At 44.8% G+C, this 21,310-nt stretch overlaps 3 protein-coding genes across 11 annotated transcripts in view; 1 reads left to right on the top strand and 2 right to left on the bottom strand.

The window, feature by feature from the left end:
* SON (SON DNA and RNA binding protein) overlaps positions 1-18,344 on the bottom strand; it is a 40,628-nt gene extending 22,284 nt beyond the window's left edge. For 5 of the 8 annotated variants that reach the window (XR_009726343.1, XR_009726344.1, XM_061359045.1 and 2 more), the window contains exons 1-4: positions 17,894-18,344; positions 16,109-16,275; positions 2,905-13,338; positions 1,325-1,485 (exon numbers count right to left, since the gene is read on the bottom strand). Coding sequence is in view for 6 of the 8 variants with exons in the window: in XM_061359045.1 (XP_061215029.1) it covers positions 1,325-1,485; positions 2,905-13,338; positions 16,109-16,275; positions 17,894-18,003 (10,872 nt within the window). In the remaining 2 variants the exon portion in view is untranslated. Of the gene's footprint in view, positions 1-1,324; positions 1,486-2,904; positions 13,339-16,108; positions 16,276-17,028; positions 17,180-17,893 lie in introns of those variants that run through there. The other 3 variants (XM_061359044.1, XM_061359042.1, XM_061359043.1) reach the window with 3 other exon arrangements.
* The window catches only part of IFNGR2 (interferon gamma receptor 2), a 147,483-nt gene that overhangs the window by 19,659 nt on the left and 106,514 nt on the right, over positions 1-21,310 (bottom strand). The window lies entirely within an intron of this gene.
* The window catches only part of GART (phosphoribosylglycinamide formyltransferase, phosphoribosylglycinamide synthetase, phosphoribosylaminoimidazole synthetase), a 39,259-nt gene continuing 38,600 nt past the window's right edge, over positions 20,652-21,310 (top strand). Inside the window, exon 1 of one of the 2 annotated variants that reach the window (XM_061359079.1) lies at positions 20,652-20,732. The gene's annotated coding sequence lies outside the window, so the exon portion shown is untranslated. The remainder of the gene's footprint in view (positions 20,733-21,310) is intronic. The other variant, XM_061359076.1, reaches the window with a different exon arrangement.

Raw genomic sequence — 21,310 nt, 5'->3', positions numbered from 1 at the left:
CCTCATTGTTGGCATATAAGGAGCAAAGCAGCAGCTCCATCACTAAAAATCAAGACACACTGAAGGCACTGTTCTCATCAGTCCTTATAAAAACAGATTTCTGCACTCTCGTCTGCTAAGATGCCTACAAACAATGACTGAAGCCCATTCTTTAGGCAACAGGAAAAGCCTGCACTATTCAGAAAGCTAATCAATATATATTATTTAGAGTTGTTAGTTAGCTCCCAACTAATTGGAAGCAGTTTGTCCTGTTTGCAGGTTATATTGCAGAGAGGAAAGAAAGACAACACTGCCAGCTTTAGAAGAAAGTGAGCAGGCTCTGGAAGGATCCACATTACCATATGACAATGACCTGGACTGCTTCTGTGGCCTATTTTGATTCAACAGAACAGGCACACATTCTAAACAGCTACTAGAAACAGCAAGGAAGGGACAAGATTTTGGCTTCCGGATTAGTACCAGTTACTCTGGGTCTTTGGTCAGGTTACATCAAGAACTACCAAAGATGTCTGAACACTGTATCTGCACAATCTGTTTTTTCACTAACACATACTTTGACTTCTACGAACCCACACACAACTAAGAGATTACTTTTCAGTGATATGACACTGCTTCATTTCAGGTGTATTTCCATAAACAGATTATTTCAGAACTGTCACACTGACAATGCAATTATAAAACCAAACAAGCAAACAAAAGCAGGCACTTCTCCCCCTCCCCCCATTCAAATTTTTGTCTAGTTTCTGGGGGAAAACGTAACAGGAAATTTAGGAAATTAGCAAATTGAATAAGGTGACCGTACTACAGTAAAAGTAGCAATTTTTTTCCCCACAATCAGGACAAAAACATCCCATTTGCAGACTTAATCTGTAACAAGATAGTAAGTATCTTAGAGTGCTCTTTAATATACACAGAACTATATGAAGCAGGCACCATATATTTAAGCCCAAGTTAACACTGAACAATGTGAAGCTAACTGACAAAAGTAGGAACATAAATAACTAACATCACCAGAACCAGAAACCAGAAGTGAAAGCTTTGGAGTTTATTCACAAGACTGCAAAGAGAACTACTAATTTGTGCAAAATTAGAACAAAATCAAAGCCAGGAAAAAAGGTTAAAAAAAAAAAAAAAAATTGGACTTCATGCATTTCCATGGAATTAAAAAGCCTGTTTTCATGACCTAAAAAAAACACCAAAAAACAACCACCAAAGTGTAGAAAAAAAGGTCTCAAACCTTTTCCCACACAAACCAAGCATACAAAATGACAGGTTGACTAGTCACAAAAAACCAAATCTGCTTATTTTCAGGTGTGCTACTTACTTCAGTGAGCTCCTTTAGCGTATCTCTTGATGACTTCTGGTTGGCTTTGTCGTCTTTCTTTTGAGATAACAAAGGCATCAGGCTTGGTGGTAAGGGAACACCAGACTTAGCACACATGGCAGCTGCATTAGCTTTGGCTATTTCGAGTAGCTGGGCCTTGTCTAAAATTAATTTTTTAAAGAAGAATTATTATTTTTATAGATTGTATTAATAATAACTAAGCATTTATTGCAGACTAAATAATATACAAAGACAAAAGATTCTACCCACACTTCATTTTTATGTTTTATGCATATATCTAAAACAGCTAAAATTGTACTTAGTTACTCCATGCTTAATTTGGTCTACACAACAGACAAGTGAAATTGCTAATTTAACTCAAAGCATGGGAGTGCAAAACACAACAGTCAAAATCCTCCAAACCCCACAAGTTCTGACGCCTGTTTGACTTCACCAACTCACTCTCATTTTGGAAATAATGAGTCTACTTCCTAGCTATCTCTGAAAAGCATTCAAAGGTCTTGAGGAAATCCTTGAAAGTTTCCCGGTAAGTAACCTGAAAGCTACTTGCTATCAACCAACAGAAAAATACAAGCACTGAGTAAGATGGGCACTTACATAAAACAAAATTACATGCAGAACTGTTAATAAAACAGTATTCTGCTTTATTAAGAAAAAAAAGTACATGTGGCCCTACCATGGGAATACAGGATAAAAATGAAGTATGTCTTGCTTGATTTGCGAGTCTGCAAATAAACTGAGATACCACTATCTCTGTAAGCATTCAGATTTAAGAAAATCCTAGAAAGGCAACATTCCTTTGCTTCTTAAGCCATAGAAGTATATAAACACAGGCTTGCTGCATAATCAAAGCATGAAGGCAGATTCAAGGACTCTCATTAATTGTCATGTTTTGTACAAAAATGCTTCTCTAGTAGAGGGGCTTCTATAGGAACTTTATGAGGCAGGACTAAAAGGATCAGAACCTGAGCTCTGCAAAAAAGAAGCTTCCTCACACGCTGTGCAAGAGCTCATCTCTAAAATTAAAACCTGCATTCTCCTTGTGTACCTTACTACCTAAGGAAACCCCAAGCCCTCTCTTTCTCTGGTCATTAAGTTTTTACCAGAAGCAATACAGAGAGGGTAACGGAAACAAATAAATCATTACAGCTGACAACACATCTAAGAACTCTACAATCGTCACTTATTTTCAAGTGTTCTCTCATGCCCATTTTGCTCAGTAAAACTAGAAATCCCTAAGTTTCTTACAGAGTATGTGGCCTTTACTGACTATTAGAATGAACAATGTTCCCCAAGACTGTAACACGCTACCTTTGTATAAAAGTTCTAAAACCAAGATGTAACTTCCTCTAAATTCAGTTTCATCCAAATAGCAAGCATTTGATTCAGCTTCAACACAGAAGTTCCTACAGGAAATCACTGCCTGAGAACAATGCTCGAACTGACTTCCAAGAAATTCTTTATGAATGCCAGAGAAATATACTAAATTAAGGAATACTATGTGAATGACCACTCTACCACCTAAACATGGAAATACTGAAAATAAACTTATCACTTACCCAGGTCTGTAAGACGTTTAGGTGACCTGTTTGAAAATTCCGATGACCTCGATCTACGACGATCAGGTGATCTGCTGTATCTTCTTCTCCCTGAAGATCTGGATCGCCGCAGCCGAATTGGTGACCTACTAGAGCTCCGTCTTCTTCCTCTTGACCTTGATCGCCTTTGACGAATAGGTGTTCGACTCCTGCTCCGTAGTCTGAGTGATATTCTACGATCTCTTGAATCCGATCTTCTCCTTCTTCTATCAGTAGATCTTGATCTGTTTCTCTGCGATCTCTTACGCCTGTCTCTTGATAAAGAACGCCGCCGCCTTGATGCCGACCTTGACCTACTCCTCCTTCTATGCCTTGAACGCGACAACGAACTAGATCGAGACCGACGATTAGATTTTGATCTTGATGCTCTTCTCCGTGTTACTGATCTGGAGCGATTCCGTCTAGAACGGGATTCTGTATCGTATCTCTGGGATCTGCGCTGAGAAGACCTGGAGCGTCTGCTTCTAGATCTCCGTGAAGATTCTTTGTCTGCTGTTTTTTCAACAGATTTGGATCGACTCCTTTGGCGAGCAGTGGACCTGGAACGCCTACGTCTAGATCTCCGTGAAGATTCTTTGTCTGCCACTTTTTCCACTGACGTTGATTGACTCCTTTGGCGCGCAGTGGATCTGGAGCGCCTACGTCTAGACCTCCGTGAAGATTCTTTGTCTGTTGTTTTTTCAACTGATGTGGATCTACTCTTTGGGTGAGCAGCAGACCTGGAGCGCCTACGTCTAGATCTCCGTGAAGATTCTCTGTCTGCCACTTTTTCAACAGATGTGGATCGGCTCTTTTGGCGAGTAGGAGACTTTGAGTGCCTGCTTGTGGATCTCTGTGAAGACTCTTTGTCAGACATTTTATCAACAGATCTGGATCTGGATTTTTCACGTTCAGAAGACTCAGAACGCCTACTTTCAGGTACAAAGGAAGAGTCCTGTTCCTCCGACCTCTCAAGAGGCATGGAATCTTGTTTATCTTCATCTGCCAAAGAGGGCTCTCCATCCTCTCCCTCTTCCCCAGTGGTAGACCTTGACTCATGCTCATCTGACGATGTCGAGTCTCTTCGTTCAGCTGCCAAAGGCTCCACATCATCCACTTCTTCACCAGTGGTAGACCTCGATTCACGTCCATCAGGGGATGTGGAACGTCTGTGTTCAGTTGTCAAAGAGGGCTCCACATCTTCTGCTTCTTCACCTGTGGTAGACCTTGACTCATGATCATCTGACGATGTGGAATCTCTTCGTTCAGCCGTCAAGGAGGGCTCCACATCATCCACATCTTCACCAGCAGTAGACCTTGACTCAGATTCATCTGAGGATGTGGAGTGTCTACGCTGAGCTGTTGGAGAGCACTCCCGGTCCTCTGCTTCTTCACCAGTGGTTGACCTCGATTCATGGCCATCAGGAGACACAGAGCGTCTATGTTCAGCTGTCAAAGAAGGTTCTAAATCCTCTGTTTCTTCACCAGTTGTAGACCTTGATTCACGGTCATCAGAGGATGTGGAGTGCCTACGTTCAGCTGTCAAAGAGGGCTCCCTATCTTCCGCATCTTCACCAGCAGTAGACCTCGACTCATGCTCATCAGAGGATGTGGAGTCTCTTCGTTCAGCTGTAAGGGAGGGTTCTGCATCCTCTACCTCTTCCCCAGCGGTAGATCTTGACTCATGCTCATCAGACGACACAGAGCATCTACGTTCTGCTGTCAAAGGCTGCTCCAGATACTCTGCTTCTTCACCAATGCTAGATCTTGATTCATGCTCATCAGGGGACGTGGAGCGCCTATGGTCAGATGTCAAAGAGGGTTCCCGATCATCCGTTTCTTCATCTATGATAGATTTTTGGTCATGGCCCTCAGGGGACACAGATCGTCTATGTTCAGGAGTCAAAGAGGACTCTAGACCTTCTTCCTCCATGGGAGATTTCAGCTCATGGCTTTCCTGATATGAGGATGTAGAATGTCTACGTTCAGATATCAAAGAGGGCTCTAGATCCCCTGTTTCTTCACCAGGACCAGATTTTACACTGTAGCCATCAGGGGACATGGAAGATGCACTTTCAGGAATTAAAGATGGCATTGCATCATCCATTTTTTCAGCAGGGACAGCTTTCAAGTCATCAGGTGACATGGAGATGCTATCATTTAGCGTTGAAACTTCGAAACCACCTTCTTTTCCAATAGCAGAGAATCTCAACTCCTGGCCATAAAGAGATGCTGCACGTTCATTTTCAGGAGTTGAAGAAAGCTCCTGCACATCTGCTTTCTGAACAGCTGTGAATCTTACATCCTGGCCCTCAAAAGACAAAAGATTGTCATTTTCAGATGTCAAAGAAGAATTCATATCCTCTGTTTTCTCAGCACGAGTCAACCTTGATTCACATTCTTGAGGGTACAGAATACTTTCAGATGTCAGAGAAGGCTCCTTTGCCTCTACTTTTTCAGCAAGGCTGGACTGCAGCTCCTGACCTCCAGGGGACATGGCGCATTCACCTTCAGACAAAGACAACTCCTGCACCTCTGTTTTTCCAACAGCAGCAGACTGCAGCTCTTGGCTATCAGTGGACATTGAACTTTCACTTTCAGATGTTTCAGAAGGCTCCTCCACTTCTTTTTCAACAGGACTGGACCTTATATCACAGCGTTGAGGGGATACATCATACTCATTTTCAGACAGCAAAGAACACTCCTGTCCCTCTGTTTTTTCAGTGACAGCAGAGTGCAACTCCTGACCCTCGGGGGATGCAACATATTGACTGTCTGGTATTAGTGAAGGTCCCTGTACCACTGTTTTTTCAGCAAGGGTAAACTGTAATCCTTGGCCTTCAGGGAATACACTATATCCACTGTCAGATGTCAGAGAAGGCTCCTTCACCTCTTTTTCTGCAGGGCTGGCTGCCACCTCCTGGCTGTGAGGTGATACAACATATTCATTTTCAGACACCAAAGAACACTCCTGTATCTCTGTTTTTTCAGCAAGGGAAGACAACAATTCGTGCTCTTCAGAAGACGCAGCATGCTCACTGTCAGGAACTACAGAAGCCTCCTGTATCTCTACCTTTTCAGGAGAGCTAGATACCATCTGGCCTTCCCAAGACACGGCATATTCATTTTCAGATGTGAAGGCAGGCTTTTGCACTTCTATCTTTTCAAGTAGGGGTGTCCGCAACTCCTCACTCTCAACAGACACAGAGCATCTTTCTTTAGACATTCGATAAAGTTCCCGCAGTTCTGTTTTTTCAGCAGGGGTTGATGTTAACTCTGGGCCATCAAGCCCAATTGTGTATTCATTTGCAGACAACTGAGAAGGCTCCTCTACCTCAACTTTTTCAAAAGAGGTGGATGTCAACTCATCACCATCAGGCAAAACTGAACAACTACTTTCCACTATCAGAGGTGGCTCCTGCACCTGTATTTCTTCATGATGGACAGATCTCAACTTGTGGTCATCTGGGGATGCAATGCATTTCAGTTCAGATGACTTTAGCACCTCCACTTCTTCAGCAGGGACAGGTTTGAGTTCATGACTATCTGGCAACAGGAAAAGCCCACCTTCAGATGTCAGCGAAGTCACTGGGGCCTGTAGTTTTTCCATAGGTGTGCTTAATGCTTCACAAACATCAGCAGACTTGGAGAATCCACTTTCCAGCCTCTGCATCTCCATTTTTTCAACTGCAGTGGATGTCAATTCACAGTTTTCAGGGAAGACAGAACACCTAAGTTCAGATGCCAACAACAGTTCTGCACCATCTGTTTTCTCAAAGTAATTGTGTTTTGTTTTATGGCCACCATGGCACACAGGAATTCCACTTCTAGCCATCAATACAGATCCTGCACCCTCTATTTTTCCAGCAGGCAGGTATCTCGATTCATGCATTTCAGAAGGTTCAGAGCACTCAATTTCGAGTACTTGTGGGACTGTTAGACCATCTTTGTCAACAGGTGATCTGGACTCATGAACTCCAGAAGACTTGCAGCTTTGTCCTACAGTTGTCAGTACAGCTTCCTGCACTTTTCCAAATGATGACGCTGAAACGAGGTCATCCAAGATCTCAACACGGCCGCATTCCGCTTGCAAGGAAACAGCTGGAGCCTTGACTTTTTCAGCAGATAAAGACCTTTGTTCATTTCCATCAGGTGACCTGAAGGACCCACTTTCAGACATCAACGGAAGCTCCTCTGTTTGTGCATTAAAGCTGGATCCTGATTCATAAGCATCAGGAGATCTGAAGCATCCACTGTCAGAAGCCAGAGAAGGCTCCTGCATCTGGCCCTTTTCAACAGGTAAGGAGGCTGACTCACAGTCATCAGGGAATGCAGAGCATGGAACTTCAGGCGCTAGAAAAGAGTTTTGAGCCTCTGCTGCTTCAGAAGATAGTGACCTTGACTCAGGGATGTCAGCCAGCTTGGAAGATTCACTTTCAGGAACTTGTAAAAAGTTCTGAGGCTCTGTTTGTTCAACTGGGGTATGTCCCAATTCATGACCATCAGACAAGTTAGAGGGTACACTTTCAGACATCAAAGATTCCTGAACCTCTGTTCTTTTGGAGGCTAAGGAGGTTGTCTTGTAATCATCTGAAGACACAGAACATCCACTTTCAAGTGTCAGAAGAGACTCTGGACCCTCAATTTCTTTGACAGAGGCAGATCTCGACTCATCCTCATGGGATGCAGAGAGCTGAAATTCTGTTACTGAAGAGGCTTCTGGATCTCTTTTTTCAACAGATGAGGATCTTGACTTGGATGTGGAGCATGCAAGTTCAGGCAGTGAAGACTCCAGAGCCACCGCTTTTTCAGCTGATCCATTTCCAGATGTCACAGAAAGCTCTGAAACCTGTGATCTTTCCTGGTCTTCTGGGATTCTGGAGCTACCAAATTCAGACACCACAGAAGGCTGTAGTCCTGCTGTTTCTTTAACAGATGAGGAACTGCTCTCAAGACTATCAGAAGTTTTGGAAAACCCACTATCAAATGCTGGAGGCAGCTCTGGGCCATTTACTCTTTCATCAGACAAAGCTACTGACATGGGACCATTAGAGGATTTGCGGGGACTGTCTTCACTTGCAGAAGACTGCTCAACAATTTCTCCTTCTTCAAGACACTGGGTTGCATCCTGACATTCAGAAGATTCCACACCTTTGCTGCTACACTTCATTGAGGATAACTTACTCCCTCTTTTTTCTACAGATTTTGACCTTGACTTAACACTATCAGGCGACTTGGAACGTTTCCGTTTGGATTTTTTTGAAGATTCCTTGCGCTTTTTTTCAACAGACCTAGACCGAGACTTGTAACGTTCAGATGATTTTGAGCGGCGACGCTTAGATTTTCGTGAAGACTCTTTCTTTTTTTCCACAGATTTAGATCTAGATTTGTAACGGTCAGAGGACTTTGAGCGCTGATGTTTAGACTTCCGCGAAGACTGCTTTCGATCTCTTTTTTCTACTGATCTGGATCGAGACTTGTAACGGTCAGATGACTTCGAGCGCTGACGTTTAGATCTCCGTAGAGATGCCTTCCGACCTCTCTTCTCAACAGATCTTGACCTAGATTTTGAACGATCAGAGGAACCAGACCCTCTATGTCTGAATCTCCATGAGTACTCTTTGCCTCCTCTCTTTTCTGAAGATCTGGATCTAGATTTAGAACGGTCAGAAGACCCGGAACGTCTGCGGCGGGATCTCCAGGAGGACAACCTGCTCCCCCTCTTTTCCACCGACCGTGACTTAGACCTGTAGCGGTCAGAAGACCTGGAACGTCTACGCCCAGACCTTCGGGAAGACAGTCTCTTTTCCACTGACCTGGACTTAGACCTGTAGCGGTCAGAAGACCTGGAACGTCTGCGCCCAGACCTTCGGGAGGACAGTCTCTTTTCCACTGACCTGGACTTTGACCTGTAACGGTCAGAAGACCTGGAACGTCTGCGCCCAGATCTTCGGGAGGACAGTCTCTTTTCCACTGACCTGGACTTAGACCTGTAGCGGTCAGAAGACCTGGAACGTCTTCTCCCAGACCTTCGAGAAGACAGTCTCTTTTCCAATGACCTGGACTTAGACCTGTAGCGGTCAGAAGACCTGGAACGTCCGCGTCTGGACCTTCGGGAGGACAGTCTCTTTTCCACTGATCTGGATTTAGACCTGTAACGGTCAGATGACCTAGAACGTCTGCGTCTGGACAACCTACTCCCTCTCTTCTCTGCTGATCTCGATTTAGACCTGTAGTGGTCAGATGACCTGGAACGTCTGCGCCTAGACCTCCGGGAAGACACTCTTCTCTCTCTCTTCTCCACAGATCGGGATCTAGATTTGGAATGTTTTTTTCTGGAATCTGAATAGTTTCTGCTCCTAGAACGTGCTCTTTTAGAGGTCAAACGTCTAGAAGTGGAACTTGACCTTGATTTTTTCTTCCGCTTCCTAGACCTGGACTGAGATTTGGAGCGACTCCTTTTTTGTTTCTTTGCATCATGTTTTTTATCACTGCTTCTATGGCTACTTTTTTCAACAACTTTCTCGAGTCTCATCAGAGTCTCTTTCATTCGTGCCGCCACATCAGGTTGTACATCGGATGTTTCTGAATCTCTTTTCTCTGAATCCTGTTCTGGAGTTGCTTCTCTGACAGCATCAGCCTGTGGAATGACTTCCGCCTGGCCTGCCTCTGCCACAGGTATTGGCTCTCTTTCTTCAACAGTCTCAGGTACTGAAGCTGCTTCCAAATCTTGTGTCTCTGCCTCCAACTCCACAGCTGCTTCTGCATCTTTCAGCTCTACAACAATGTCGGGAAGAGAAACTGTTTCCAAACCTTTTGTTTCTGCCACATCAGCTGGAGCTGCTTCCAACTGTTTTGCATCTCTGATTTCAGATTCAGAAGTCTCTTTTTCATCTGCTGCATGTGAAGAGCTGAAAGCTGTTTCTGCTGTAAAAGGCTCAGATGTTTGACTTTGCTCTGCATCTTTCTTCTCAACTAGTATCTCACATTCCTGAGCTTGACCTGAAGCTCTCACATCCTCCACCTGCTGATAGTGCACTTCTGCATATTGTGCTTCTGCTGCCACTTCATGTTCCAGTGATGTTTCCAAATGTTTCATGTCCCCTAGTTTTGGACCTGCTTCAGAAGATTTCACTTCACCAGCAGTCAGGATTTCTGGAGCTGCTTCTGTACTCTTCCATTCTGCAGCAGCTTTTGCTTCTGGAATGGTTTGCAGATTTTCTTCCTTTTCAGTATGCAAAGATTCTGGAACAGCTTCTGAAACACGCTCTAAAACATTCATCGCCCCCAGATTTCCTTGGATATCCACGTGTACCTCAGGCGCTTCGACTGTTTCAGAACCTTTCACCTCTACTGTTGCAGACTCTTCCATACTTTCCAACCTCAGTTCTCCAGGTTCTGATGCTGGCTCCAAATATTCTGCATTCACTGCCTTCTCCATTTCTGAAGCTTCTTCCAAATACTTGACATCGCTAAGCGAGGGCTCATTTTTCTGTGTGCTTGTCTTCCTTGTTGCAATTATATATTCTACAGTAGGTCCCTGAGTTCTCACATCTGTCGAAATTTTAGATTCCAAAGTTCCTCTCAAGTTGCTTACTTCTGTCACCATTTCTGATGCCATAGTTTTTTCTTCCACTCTGGGCAAATGCTCTAATACTGCTTCTGAATGACCTACTATTTGTTCCTGTATAGATTTTGAACTTGTTTCTAAAGTCTGCACCATCACTGTTTGCAGAGGTTCTATTGCTGCTTCTTCACTCCTTGCCTTTGCTTTGTTTGAATCTTCTGGAGCAACTTCAGAATACCTCATTTCCCTAACCACCTCAGATTCCAATGTCCTTCCCATGCCTTCCATTAAGGCCCTTGTTTCAAATCCCACAACCATTTCCAAATTTTTCATCTGTGTTAAATGTGAAGTTTCTGATCTCGCTTCCACATCTTTTACCTCTGCAACTGCCTCAACTTTCAAGTTGTCGAAATCCCTCACTTCTATGGTGGCAGAACTGGTAGCTAGTTCAGAACCCTTTATCTCCCCTACTGTATCAGGTTGTTGCATTCTTGTATGTGCCATGACCTGAGACTCTGAAATGTAACTCTCTGTTCTGTTTGCACCAAGAGGTTCTGCAACTGTGTCTGCATATTCTCTATCTGCTGTGGTTTTCAAATGCATCATTCCTGCTAATGCGTCAGACTCTCTAACCGCTTCCATGCTTACATGTGTAACCATAGATTCAGGAGGCCTTTCCGATGTTTCTTCCAAGGCAGGAAACCCTGGACTTGTTTCCACTTTCATAGCCAGACTGGCATCTGATCCTGCCTCTACTGCCATACTCTCCAGATTTATCTCTGAACCTTTTGACACCACTGTTGAACTCACTGTTGCTGCTAAGCCTCTGACCACAGTCCCACAATGCACAGCTTCGGAAGCCTTTACACCTTCCATTTGCAAAGATGGTGAAATTGTTTTCAAAGTTTCTGCTTCCACCACAGCCACTGGTCTTAGGACTCCTCCTAGGCCACTCACACCTTCTTTCTGCAAAGACAGGGGACCTCTCGCACTTGATTCACCCTCACATCTTAATTCTCTCAGCTCCTCTTGTTGTCTCAGTAATGAAGTACCTTCTGAATATTTTGTTGTTACAGCAACAGGCTTGAAAGTAGATTCTGAAATTTTTGTAGCATCAGTATTTTCCAGCTGCAGAGCAGCTTGACTTGTTTCTCGAATTTTTACTCCTGTTAGTGCTGCAACTTCTGTAGTTGATTGTGGACCTCTAAAACCCTCCACCATCTGGATTTCTGGAACTGTCTGGGGAGCAAAGGTCTGGCCAACAGGTTCTAAAGCTGATCTTAAACCCTCTACCTCTGCAACCACATTCACATGTGTCAGTTCTGCTGGAAGCATAGATTCCTGGGTTCTATCCACACTTCTTGTGTCTGCCAAGACGTTAGGCTGTAGGAACACTCCTGATACATTCAGCACTGATGCAGGACCAGTGGTACCTTCCAAGTATTTTACTTCAGCTTGCAGATGTTCTCGAGCTGCTGTAACGTCTTTTGCTGCAACATCCACAGGTTTCAGGACTGTTTCCAAACTTTCAGGCTTTCCTACAGCAACTGGCTGCAAAGCTTCTTCCAAAGTTTTCACATTTTCTGTATGTCCGGAGCTTCTAGCTGGTTCGATACCCTTCACTTCTGTAACAGCTCCTGATCCCTGGTCCATATTGACACTTTTTACTTCCACCTGGGTCACAGCAGATGCTTTATAAGGATGTTGCAAAGATGTATCTGCCTTCAAAACACTTGAACCCTCGATGAGACTGGCCTGCATCACTCTCAAGTTATCAGATGTAACTGAGAGTTTCAGGGCTGGCTCCAAAGTTCTGCTCATACCTCCTAATTCCAAAGATCTTTCCACATTTCCCATAGGCAGAGATTTTTCAGTTGGTTCTGGAATTCTCACTTCTTCCATGGCCACAGACATGTGAGCTACATTCACAGTACTCAGATCTGCCTGATTTGCAAATTTAGGAATAGCTGTCACATTACTTGCTGTATACACAGATTCTGAAGTTGCTTCCATTTCTTTTGCTCCCCTCAGTGCCACAGACGGTAGAAATGTTTCTGAATATGTCAACACCTCCATGGACTCAGACTCAAGAGCTGTATCCAAAGCTTTTACTTCCCCAGTGCCTTCAGATTTCAGAATAACTTCTGAACCTTTTAGTGCCTCAACTACCCCTGAAGCTAGAGTTACTGTTGAATCTTTCTGTATGTCAGGTTCATTGGTGACTTCATACAGGATGCCAGATGAAGTATCACTTCCAGTATCAACAAGAACACCCTTTTCACTCACATTAACAGCTATAGGATAAATATTATCATGAGACTGTTTAATTTGTTCTTCTCTAGTGCAAATTCTAGTTTGAGCTATACTAGCATCTCCTTGGATATCAGGCTGACTGCCTTCTAAAGTAAATGGAGGATTTGTTGCAAACAAAGTCCCCTTCTCACTTCCAAGATTTTCTGTAGATTGCTGAGAATCAGTTCCTGAATGAGAAACAAGCCCTAAAGCTTGTCTATCAAGCGCATCACTTGTTTGTAAGCACAGTTCTGGCTGTGTATGGACAGCCAGATTTGCACCTTCAAATCCTCCATGCTGTACACTCACTTTGGAGCTTGGTTTCTCTGGTATTAACTGAGAAGCAGGCTGCGAGTCCCCATGACGTGCACTCAGCTTTGCCTCCTTTGGCTGCTTTTTATGCTTTTTCTCTTTCTTCCTTTTCTTCTTCTTTTTCTTCTTCTTCTTGCTTTTGTGCTTCTTGTTCTTCTTTGATTTTTTCCTAGGAATTTCATCTTCAGCAGTAGAGCTTCTTTTTGTAGGCTGAGAACTATTTTTCACAGTATTTTTGTCTACATCTAGAAGAAACGATATTTTCCTTGTAAATTTTATTAAAATGGCATTTCAGAAATTCTTTTAGACTAGTGACGAAGCCATGGACAGAGTTAGAAAAACTGAACTTGAAACCCATGCCTTCTTCACTAAACTACCACACAAAATTACACACACTCCCTTTTCAGCACTCTAACCCTTCTCTGGTGTTACTTGGAAGTAAAAATAACTACGTTTTCTTTCAAAACGTTAAAGGAATCTTCTTGGTCAGTTCCAGTGGGAAGATGACTTCTCCCAATAAGCAGTTGGATATACTTCCACCTACATTCAACTGTGCAGTTCATTCTTTCAGGAGGGTGGGGATGTGCTTTTGAACTACACCAAACTGCACATGAAAAAAGAACTCCCATTTTTCAGACAACTTATCTAAACGGTAGTATGCTTACTGTATAAAATGTGGCCAGCTCATTATTCCCTACTATAGTTAAACTTGTGAGCATGCTCACTATTACTTGTGTGTTAGAAGTTATATAAGTGTGTTTACTGACTAAGTTTCTCACTGACAAAGTGCTTCAAACAAATTCTGGGAAACAGCATCTACTTCCCCAATCCCATAGAAGCTTTAAGGCACTGCAGGCAACCAGCTGCTCAGACTGGAGTTGCCACAGGCAAACCTGGAAGTACCTAACAGAGCTTTTCCTTCAAACAGGAAAGTAACTAAGAAACTCAGGTAACTGCAGGGACAAGCAATCACTGAGGCAAAAAGAAAAAAAAAAAAAAAAGGAAGACTTAGGTTTCAATCGCTTTCTTTTCATTCTATACTTCATTTCCCTCTGAATTTAACCTGTGTTAGGTTCTTACCCTTCTTTGGATCTAGTACCATGGCTTCATAGAATGATTTGGGTTGGAAAGGCCTTAGAGGTCAGAAGTTCCAACCCTCCCTGCCACAGGAAGAGGCATATTCTACTAGACCAGGTTGTTCAAGGCTGTGCCCAACCTGGCCTTGAACACTTCCAGGGATGGGGCAGCCACAGCTTCTCTGAGCAGCTTGTTCCAGTGCCTCACCATCCTCACAGTGAAAAATATTTTTCCTAATATCTAATCTAAATCTCCCCTCTTTCAGTTTAAAGCCTTTATCCCTTGTCCTGTCACTACATGCCCTTGTAAAAACTCGCACTCCAGATTTCTTGGAGGCCCCCTTCAGATATTGGAAAGCTGCAATAAGGTCCCACCTGAGCCTTCTCCAGGCTGAACAGACCCAACTCCCTCAGCCTGTCTTCATATGAGAGGTGCTCTTTTGAGGAGAAAGCCGCTTTACTAAAGGCAGCTTGTAATTTCCTGTTAACTACGAGCTATATATTTAAGCCTGCTTTCATGTTTTCTTCACTGATTATACTGGTCAGTGAGCAATATGGATTCCTCAGTTGTAATCTTGCTGTAATTTCAAAGCATACTCTTCCAAGTGAACAGTGCAAACTAACTTGAAAAATATTAATACTGCAGTCCTATTCAATTAACATAACTTAAGTTTCTATAGAGAGGTATCTAAGGTAATTTTGAGCACACACATTTTTATGGAATAAACAGTTTAAAAAATAGTGTTTCCACCATCACTGCTGTGAATGTCATGAAAGAGGACAATGAAGCAGAGTCAAATGACCTGTTCTACACAGCCTTTTCAGATAACCTCTGTTGCACAACAGCAACAATAGTTCCTTTCCAGATATGAACAGTGGGAACATTTACCATACGTGAAGTTTATTAACTTACAGATTAATAGGTCTTACATTCATTAACATGTTAGCGTGCCTCATTCTTCCATGACAGAAGAACAAAAGTACCCCAGATGCCAGCAAAAAGTGCTGCTTGTGCAACGTAAGTGAAAGACTGCTGAAAATGATCAAGGCAAACAAGCCACTGTACACAAAAGAAAGAAACAGCAACTGTAAAACCTTGCAAAACAGAATCTCTGAAATTTTCTATGCTGCCTCTCAGAAAAAAAGAAAAGTCCCTCTGGAACTATACTTACCAAGCACATAGCAGTTACCTATGATTCAACTCTAAAAACACTAAAAATGCAATAATCAGAGCCTTCAACTCCCCAACTCTCACAGAAATGTCCAAAAACGACTAGTCTCCTGAGAAGAGATACTGATATTCAACTTTTTGGCATAATAAATCCTGTAATTTATTGATGTTTTGAGATTATGACCAAAAAAATTCTTACCCTTTGGAAGAATGTAATTTGAGTATCTACATTTTAAAGATAATTGCATTATTTGTTTTAAAACAACACAGCATCTTACTCTGACAGAACAGTTAATTACAGTTCTGAAGTCTAATAAATTACTTTTAGAAATAATCTTGAGAACCAATCCAAAACAACACAACGTTTCTGTCAGTACCAGCTTTGTTAGCAACAACTGCTCATTAAGGCCCTAGAGTAGGTATATACAAAATAAAGTACAATTATATATATATAAATGGATATTATTTATACATTATAGCATTACTGTAATGGAAAAAAAAGTATTTTTTTTTGCAGACTAAGTAATGCTTTCATATAAATAAACAGCTTAAGTTTTTAAATTATGTACTTCTCTGTCCATCTATGGTTATAAATTAGAGCAGATAAAAAAAACCTTAAACATTAGAATCAGCACACAACTTCTCAGATGAAGCTCGTTGAGAGCAGTACTGAAAAGTACTTTTCATCTCTGTAAAAATTATTCCATTTTAAGAACTATGACAACCTTCTTAAACAAGAACATGTTTGCCAAATATGTTTTCATTTACCTGATTTGCACTGCAGCTCTGTATCAAGGGCTCCAGAGAGCACTTCCTCTATTTTCTGCACTATCTGATCATTCTGACGACTCCCAGCACCAGCAACAGTGTCATCTGAAGGGTTGGCTTGCTCAGCTGGGATTGTGTCACCATTGGGCTGGCCTTCTACCTTTCCACTAACCAAAAAAAATATCAACATAATACAAGCAATTTTGAGGTTTTTTTGGACCTTTTTTATTTATAAACATTTATTATACCCAACCCTTCAAAACGTCATTTTAGCCTCCTGAAGAAGCCATACTTTTAGCAAATGATCTATTTTTTGTTTAGCTTTCATACACTCGCAACAGAACACATTGTGACAACTGAGTATTAGACACAAGAGAGGAAAACATGGTTTTGAATGTGCCACAGCCCCCGTGCTTTACCCAAGAACTTGTAGAGGCTCCCCTCAGAAAATAAGCATCCATCACTCTTCTCCAGTAGGTTTTGTTTGCTTTGCGAGATAAGGCTGGGAGGAACTAAGCGAGCTTAAACGCAGAGAGATCGGCAAGAGCAATCGAACAGACGCTCGCCCCTTCCCCTCTTGCCCGAGCACAAGAGACCAATACCGAAAACCCGTTAGAGAAAACGGGTGAGAGTTCGCCACGAGACAGCCCTCCGGCCATCCACCCGCCCGCAGTGGCCCCCCGAGTCCCGCCATGTTGACGCCGAAAAGGCTCGCAACAGCCCGAGGCACCAGCCCCTCTCCTTTCCTCCCTCCCTCCCTCCCTCCCTCTCTCCTTCCCTCCCTCTCTCCTTCCTTTCTTCCTTCCATCAGCGCCGAGGTGGGACCCGCGCACTTCCCCTCTGCCCGTACACCTCTTCTCCCCCCGCGCGAGAGGCCGCGGCCGCTTGATCTCCCCAGCCACCCCGAGCAGGTTCGTTACCCGCCGTGCTGCTGCTGCTCTTCCTGGATCTCCCGGAATTTGTTAACCACAAAGGACCGAAATATCTCCTCGATATTAGTCGCCATGAGAGCCGTACAGCACCAGGCCGACTCCCCCTCCCCTTGCCCCCCCCGCGGCGCTCCGCTTTCCTTCCTGCCAAGACGAGAGGCTTTCGATATCCCACAAGGCACCGCGGCAACAAGAAGCCCAGGGCGCTTGCTGACGTACTCGCTGTACGCCCTCTCGCCATTGGCTGCCCTCTAACGGACGGGCAGCGGAGGGAGGGCCAACCCGGGCCTCCGGGTGGCCGCTCTAGCGCTGAGCAGGAGCCATAGAGAGCCAGGCCTTGCCTGGCTTCCGGCGGCTGGGGGGGGTGGGGGGAAATGTCTCGTGTCTCGAAGTTCGCCGCCCGCCCGCCCGCCCTCCCCCCGCACGAGCGCGCCGCCATGTTGTTGCACTCACCGGCCCCCCCGCCCGCCGCCCTCCCCACGCAGCTCCCGGCCTTCCCCTCCCCCCCATCCGGTAAAGCCGCGGCGGGCCCCCCACGGCCCCCGGATGAAACCGTTAACTGTCGCTCTGTCCACACACACAGACCCATGCCTGTCCCCCCTCCCTCTCCGCCGTTCTCGGCCCCTTTCGCGCCCCGTACACCGAAAAACTGCGCCTGAGCCCCGGGGGAGGGGAAGAAAAGAAGGGGGAGTGTGTGGAGGGCACCATGGTGGCCGGTGACCGCGGGTTCCTGTGGCCCTGTTCCCCGTTCCTCCCCACACCCAGCCACCCGCCCACCCTTTCTCCCCGCTTCCCCCACCGCGCTCTATCGGAGCCGTCTGGGCCTCCGCGGAGAAGCCCGGCAGCCCGCACTCACCTATCCGACGGCTGGAGCGGCGGCGGCGGTGCGGCCATGGTGGGCTGCAGCGTGTAGCTGTGCGTGCCGGCGGGCTCGGGGCCGGTAGGGGTGGGTGGAAGCGATGCCATTGGTCTCCATGGAGCGGGGCCAAGCCCCGCGCCTCCGCCGCCCCGTGAGCCGAGTGGAGGCAGCGCCTAGCAGGGGGGCCTGCCCGCACACGAGTGCTGCATCACAGGACCCGGCCCGGCGCGGCGCTGCCCTCAGCTACTGAGCGGCTCCATGCGAAAGGCGCCCTCCCCCTCCGCCGGGAGAGCAGGCTGCCTGTGACACGCACATGTGCTCCGGGGGCTGTCTGCAGGGCTGGGCGCCCCGCGGGATGAGAGGAAAATTAAAGGAACAAAGAAAGAGAAGAGGGAAACGCCGCCGATGAAATGCCCCGAATAAAATAAATGGCACCAGAGTGAAAGCCGGCCCCGGCCTCAACCCACCGGCAAAGCAGTGTCTTCTCCGAGGTGTTCTGTTGGAATGCACCAAAATCAGTGTGTCCCCTGGACAACCACACTGGAGATCCCCTTCATGCTGCCCCAAAACCAACACTTTATCATAGATAAAGATATATTGATATATATATTGATGTGTATATATAGATATTAATACATACATACATATTGATCCATATATGTACAAATATGACTTTGTCATGCCCCGTTAAACCAAATAATCATACAGCTGGAAGACTCTTCAGAAACTCACAGAATGGTTGGGGTTGGAAGGAACCTTAAAGTTCATCCACTTCCAACCCCCCCCAGGACAGGCAGGGACACCTTCCACAAGACCAGGTTGCTCAAAGCCCCAAGCAACCTGGCTACTGTTTCTTCTGGTGTCATGATGGAGTAACTTAGGGGGGTTAGCTGACCTGAAAATTTAAAATACCTCAAAACCTAGGTATAAGTGTTTAGCTCCTGCTGGAGTCTTCACTTGCACTATCAGTCTTGAATTCAGTGTGCCTTAAAGACTGACCCAAGCCCCTTTAAAGCAGTGTTGTTCTTTACTGCATGTTGCTGGGAGGTGGTCTGCATTAATATTAACTTTGGAAAAATAATGGCTCTCATACTTGAATCAATTTGCTTACGTCCATGTCACAGATAATTTATTACATTTAAAATAGAAAGCAGCTCCATTTAAGTTGCCCTTTCACAAATAACCCGTATCTTGCGTGCCAGGCCAACATTTAAAACTTTTAGATCTTTCTAGTAGAATATTGTACATAATTTCTGTTATTCAGTGAGCTGAAGACTGAAAATGTTTCACTTGAACAGTTTCAGACATACTTAAGATTCCTCTGATGCAAGGGGCCTTGTCTAAACCAGGCATGCTTTTATCTAGAACCTAGTGATATTCTATGTAGACCTTGCCCTAACACAAAGCTGCAAAGGCAGGATGGGATGGTAATTCACCCCTTCCAAATAAGAAGCCCCAAAACTGTACTCAAAGGAACAGCAGGTTTGACCAACGTAACTTAGCCTGTGTTAGGGGCTTCAGACAGAAAAACTGTTCCAGTTGCAGACCACACCTCTGATGTGGGCCATGGGGAACCCACAGCACAAACCTCCCTGCCATTCAGAAATGGACCATTTTCATCTGCAGTTAATTAATTCACAGTAGCTTTACTACATTGATACCACGACCAGTGTAGGCCTCCATCTACACAGGCAAATCATGACGGAAGGTACAAAAAAAAAAGAAAGAAAAAAAAAAAAAAGCTGCATGTTTTCCTCCGGCTCCTTAAAAACAGACACAAAGTGATAAATACAAAAGTCACCTCTCCTACAAATGAGGATCCACAGTCCTGCACAAGAAAAACTGTTGTCTCTATCCATTCCCATGTCTGTTGGCTATATAAAACCCCCTTGAGTTAAACACTTTTATTCAGTTAGGTGTTGCATAGACTAATATTTTACTTTCATCTTATCAAGACCAATGATTGTTTGGGGTGTATTTAGTGTTTGATTGGTAGACATAACAATTATAGAACTTTACTAATAGCAGTTCTGCTGCTACCATCATCGCTACTCAGAGCATTCATTCATGTGGCTATTCCCCGTTAAAGCATGAATCAACGGTGTGCTTAAATACGCAAATGAGATTTACTGAATCTTCATTTCATAAGCAAATTTACAAAGAACAGTAAGATTTTCACATTATAGCTCGGGGGTGGGGGGGAGAGAAAACTATGGATCTGGTTTTATTAACAGTATTGTTGCAAAATTGTAGTGCTAAACTGGACTAAATATTGTTCAATATGCTTTGGGTTCATAGACAGTTCAATGTGGTACAAACTAAGGAATTGCTCCTACCCAGTAGGAGAATTCTCTCTGTGAGGACATGGAAACAAAATGAATCTTTGCACAGTCAAGTCCAGCCAACTTCATCAGCCATCACGTATAGCTTGCAGAACACTACCCCCAAAAGGAAAACCAATAACCTAAATACTGGGACGGGTTTTTGGCCGGCTCTAGTACATTCCCGGCTCGGCACGCTCCCAGGCAGCAGCAACCCCCAGCGGAAGATATTTCAAGTCTTGAACAATTTACATTCAAAAGCCTATTAGTGAGTCTCCAAACTTGGGACATGCATGCACGGCCCTTCCTTCCTTCCTTCTTTGCTTCCTTGCTTCCATGCTTCCTTCCTTCTTTGCTTCCTTGCTTCCTTCCTTCCTTCCCGTCCTGCTTGCCGGCCCCCGCCCCCGGCCCAACCCGACCCACCGCCATGTCGCGGTGTGCACTGGGTACTGTAGTTTTCGTTGGCGGCGCGGCGGAGGATGCCCTCCCTCTCGTTAAAATCCGCCTCAAGGAAAGTAAGTTTTTCTTTCGCTCTGGAGAAGAGCGGGCCTTATGGGCCGCTCGGTGCCGGTATCGCTGCCCCCAGTCAACTTTTCCCCCCTGCCAGGCTTGGCGGCGGAGCAAGAGGGGCGAGGCGGCGGCGGGGCCATGTGCTGCCCGCAACCCGCGCGGTAAAATGGCGGCCGACCCGGCTGGCCCCGTCCTGGCGGACTCTGAGAGCGGGCCTCGCCTGAAACCCCTTGGCGGGTGTGGGTTAGTCCGGGTCCTGCTCTGACCCGCACCTGCGGCTTTGAAGGAGTCTGTGAAGATACAGTTGCAAACAGCTTATTCGTATATATATTTTAACTGCCTGTCTCCTCAGATTTACTTCTGGGGAGCCTGATGTGTAGCGTTTTTAAATGTACTGCACTTAAAAGTATTTTAAAAAGCATGTGCCTTTTATACCTACTTTTTTTTTTTTCCTGCTCTGTTTGATTTTGGAAAAGTGATGAAATATTTGCTTTTAAGTAAATATAAAACTTTCAGCCTATTTTGTTTTGGACTTTGACTCCCTTTGATTCTTTCCCTGCTGTTTGTGAAGTTTGGGGCTTAC

This window comes from Neopsephotus bourkii, unplaced genomic scaffold (assembly GCF_033783945.1).
Source record: "Neopsephotus bourkii isolate Nb327-2 ecotype Australia unplaced genomic scaffold, CSIRO-AGI_Nbou_v1 NB_962, whole genome shotgun sequence".
Taxonomy (NCBI): Eukaryota; Metazoa; Chordata; class Aves; order Psittaciformes; family Psittacidae; genus Neopsephotus; species Neopsephotus bourkii.
The sequence above is the reverse complement of the archived record's forward strand: the minus strand, read 5'-3'. Positions and strand labels throughout refer to the sequence as shown.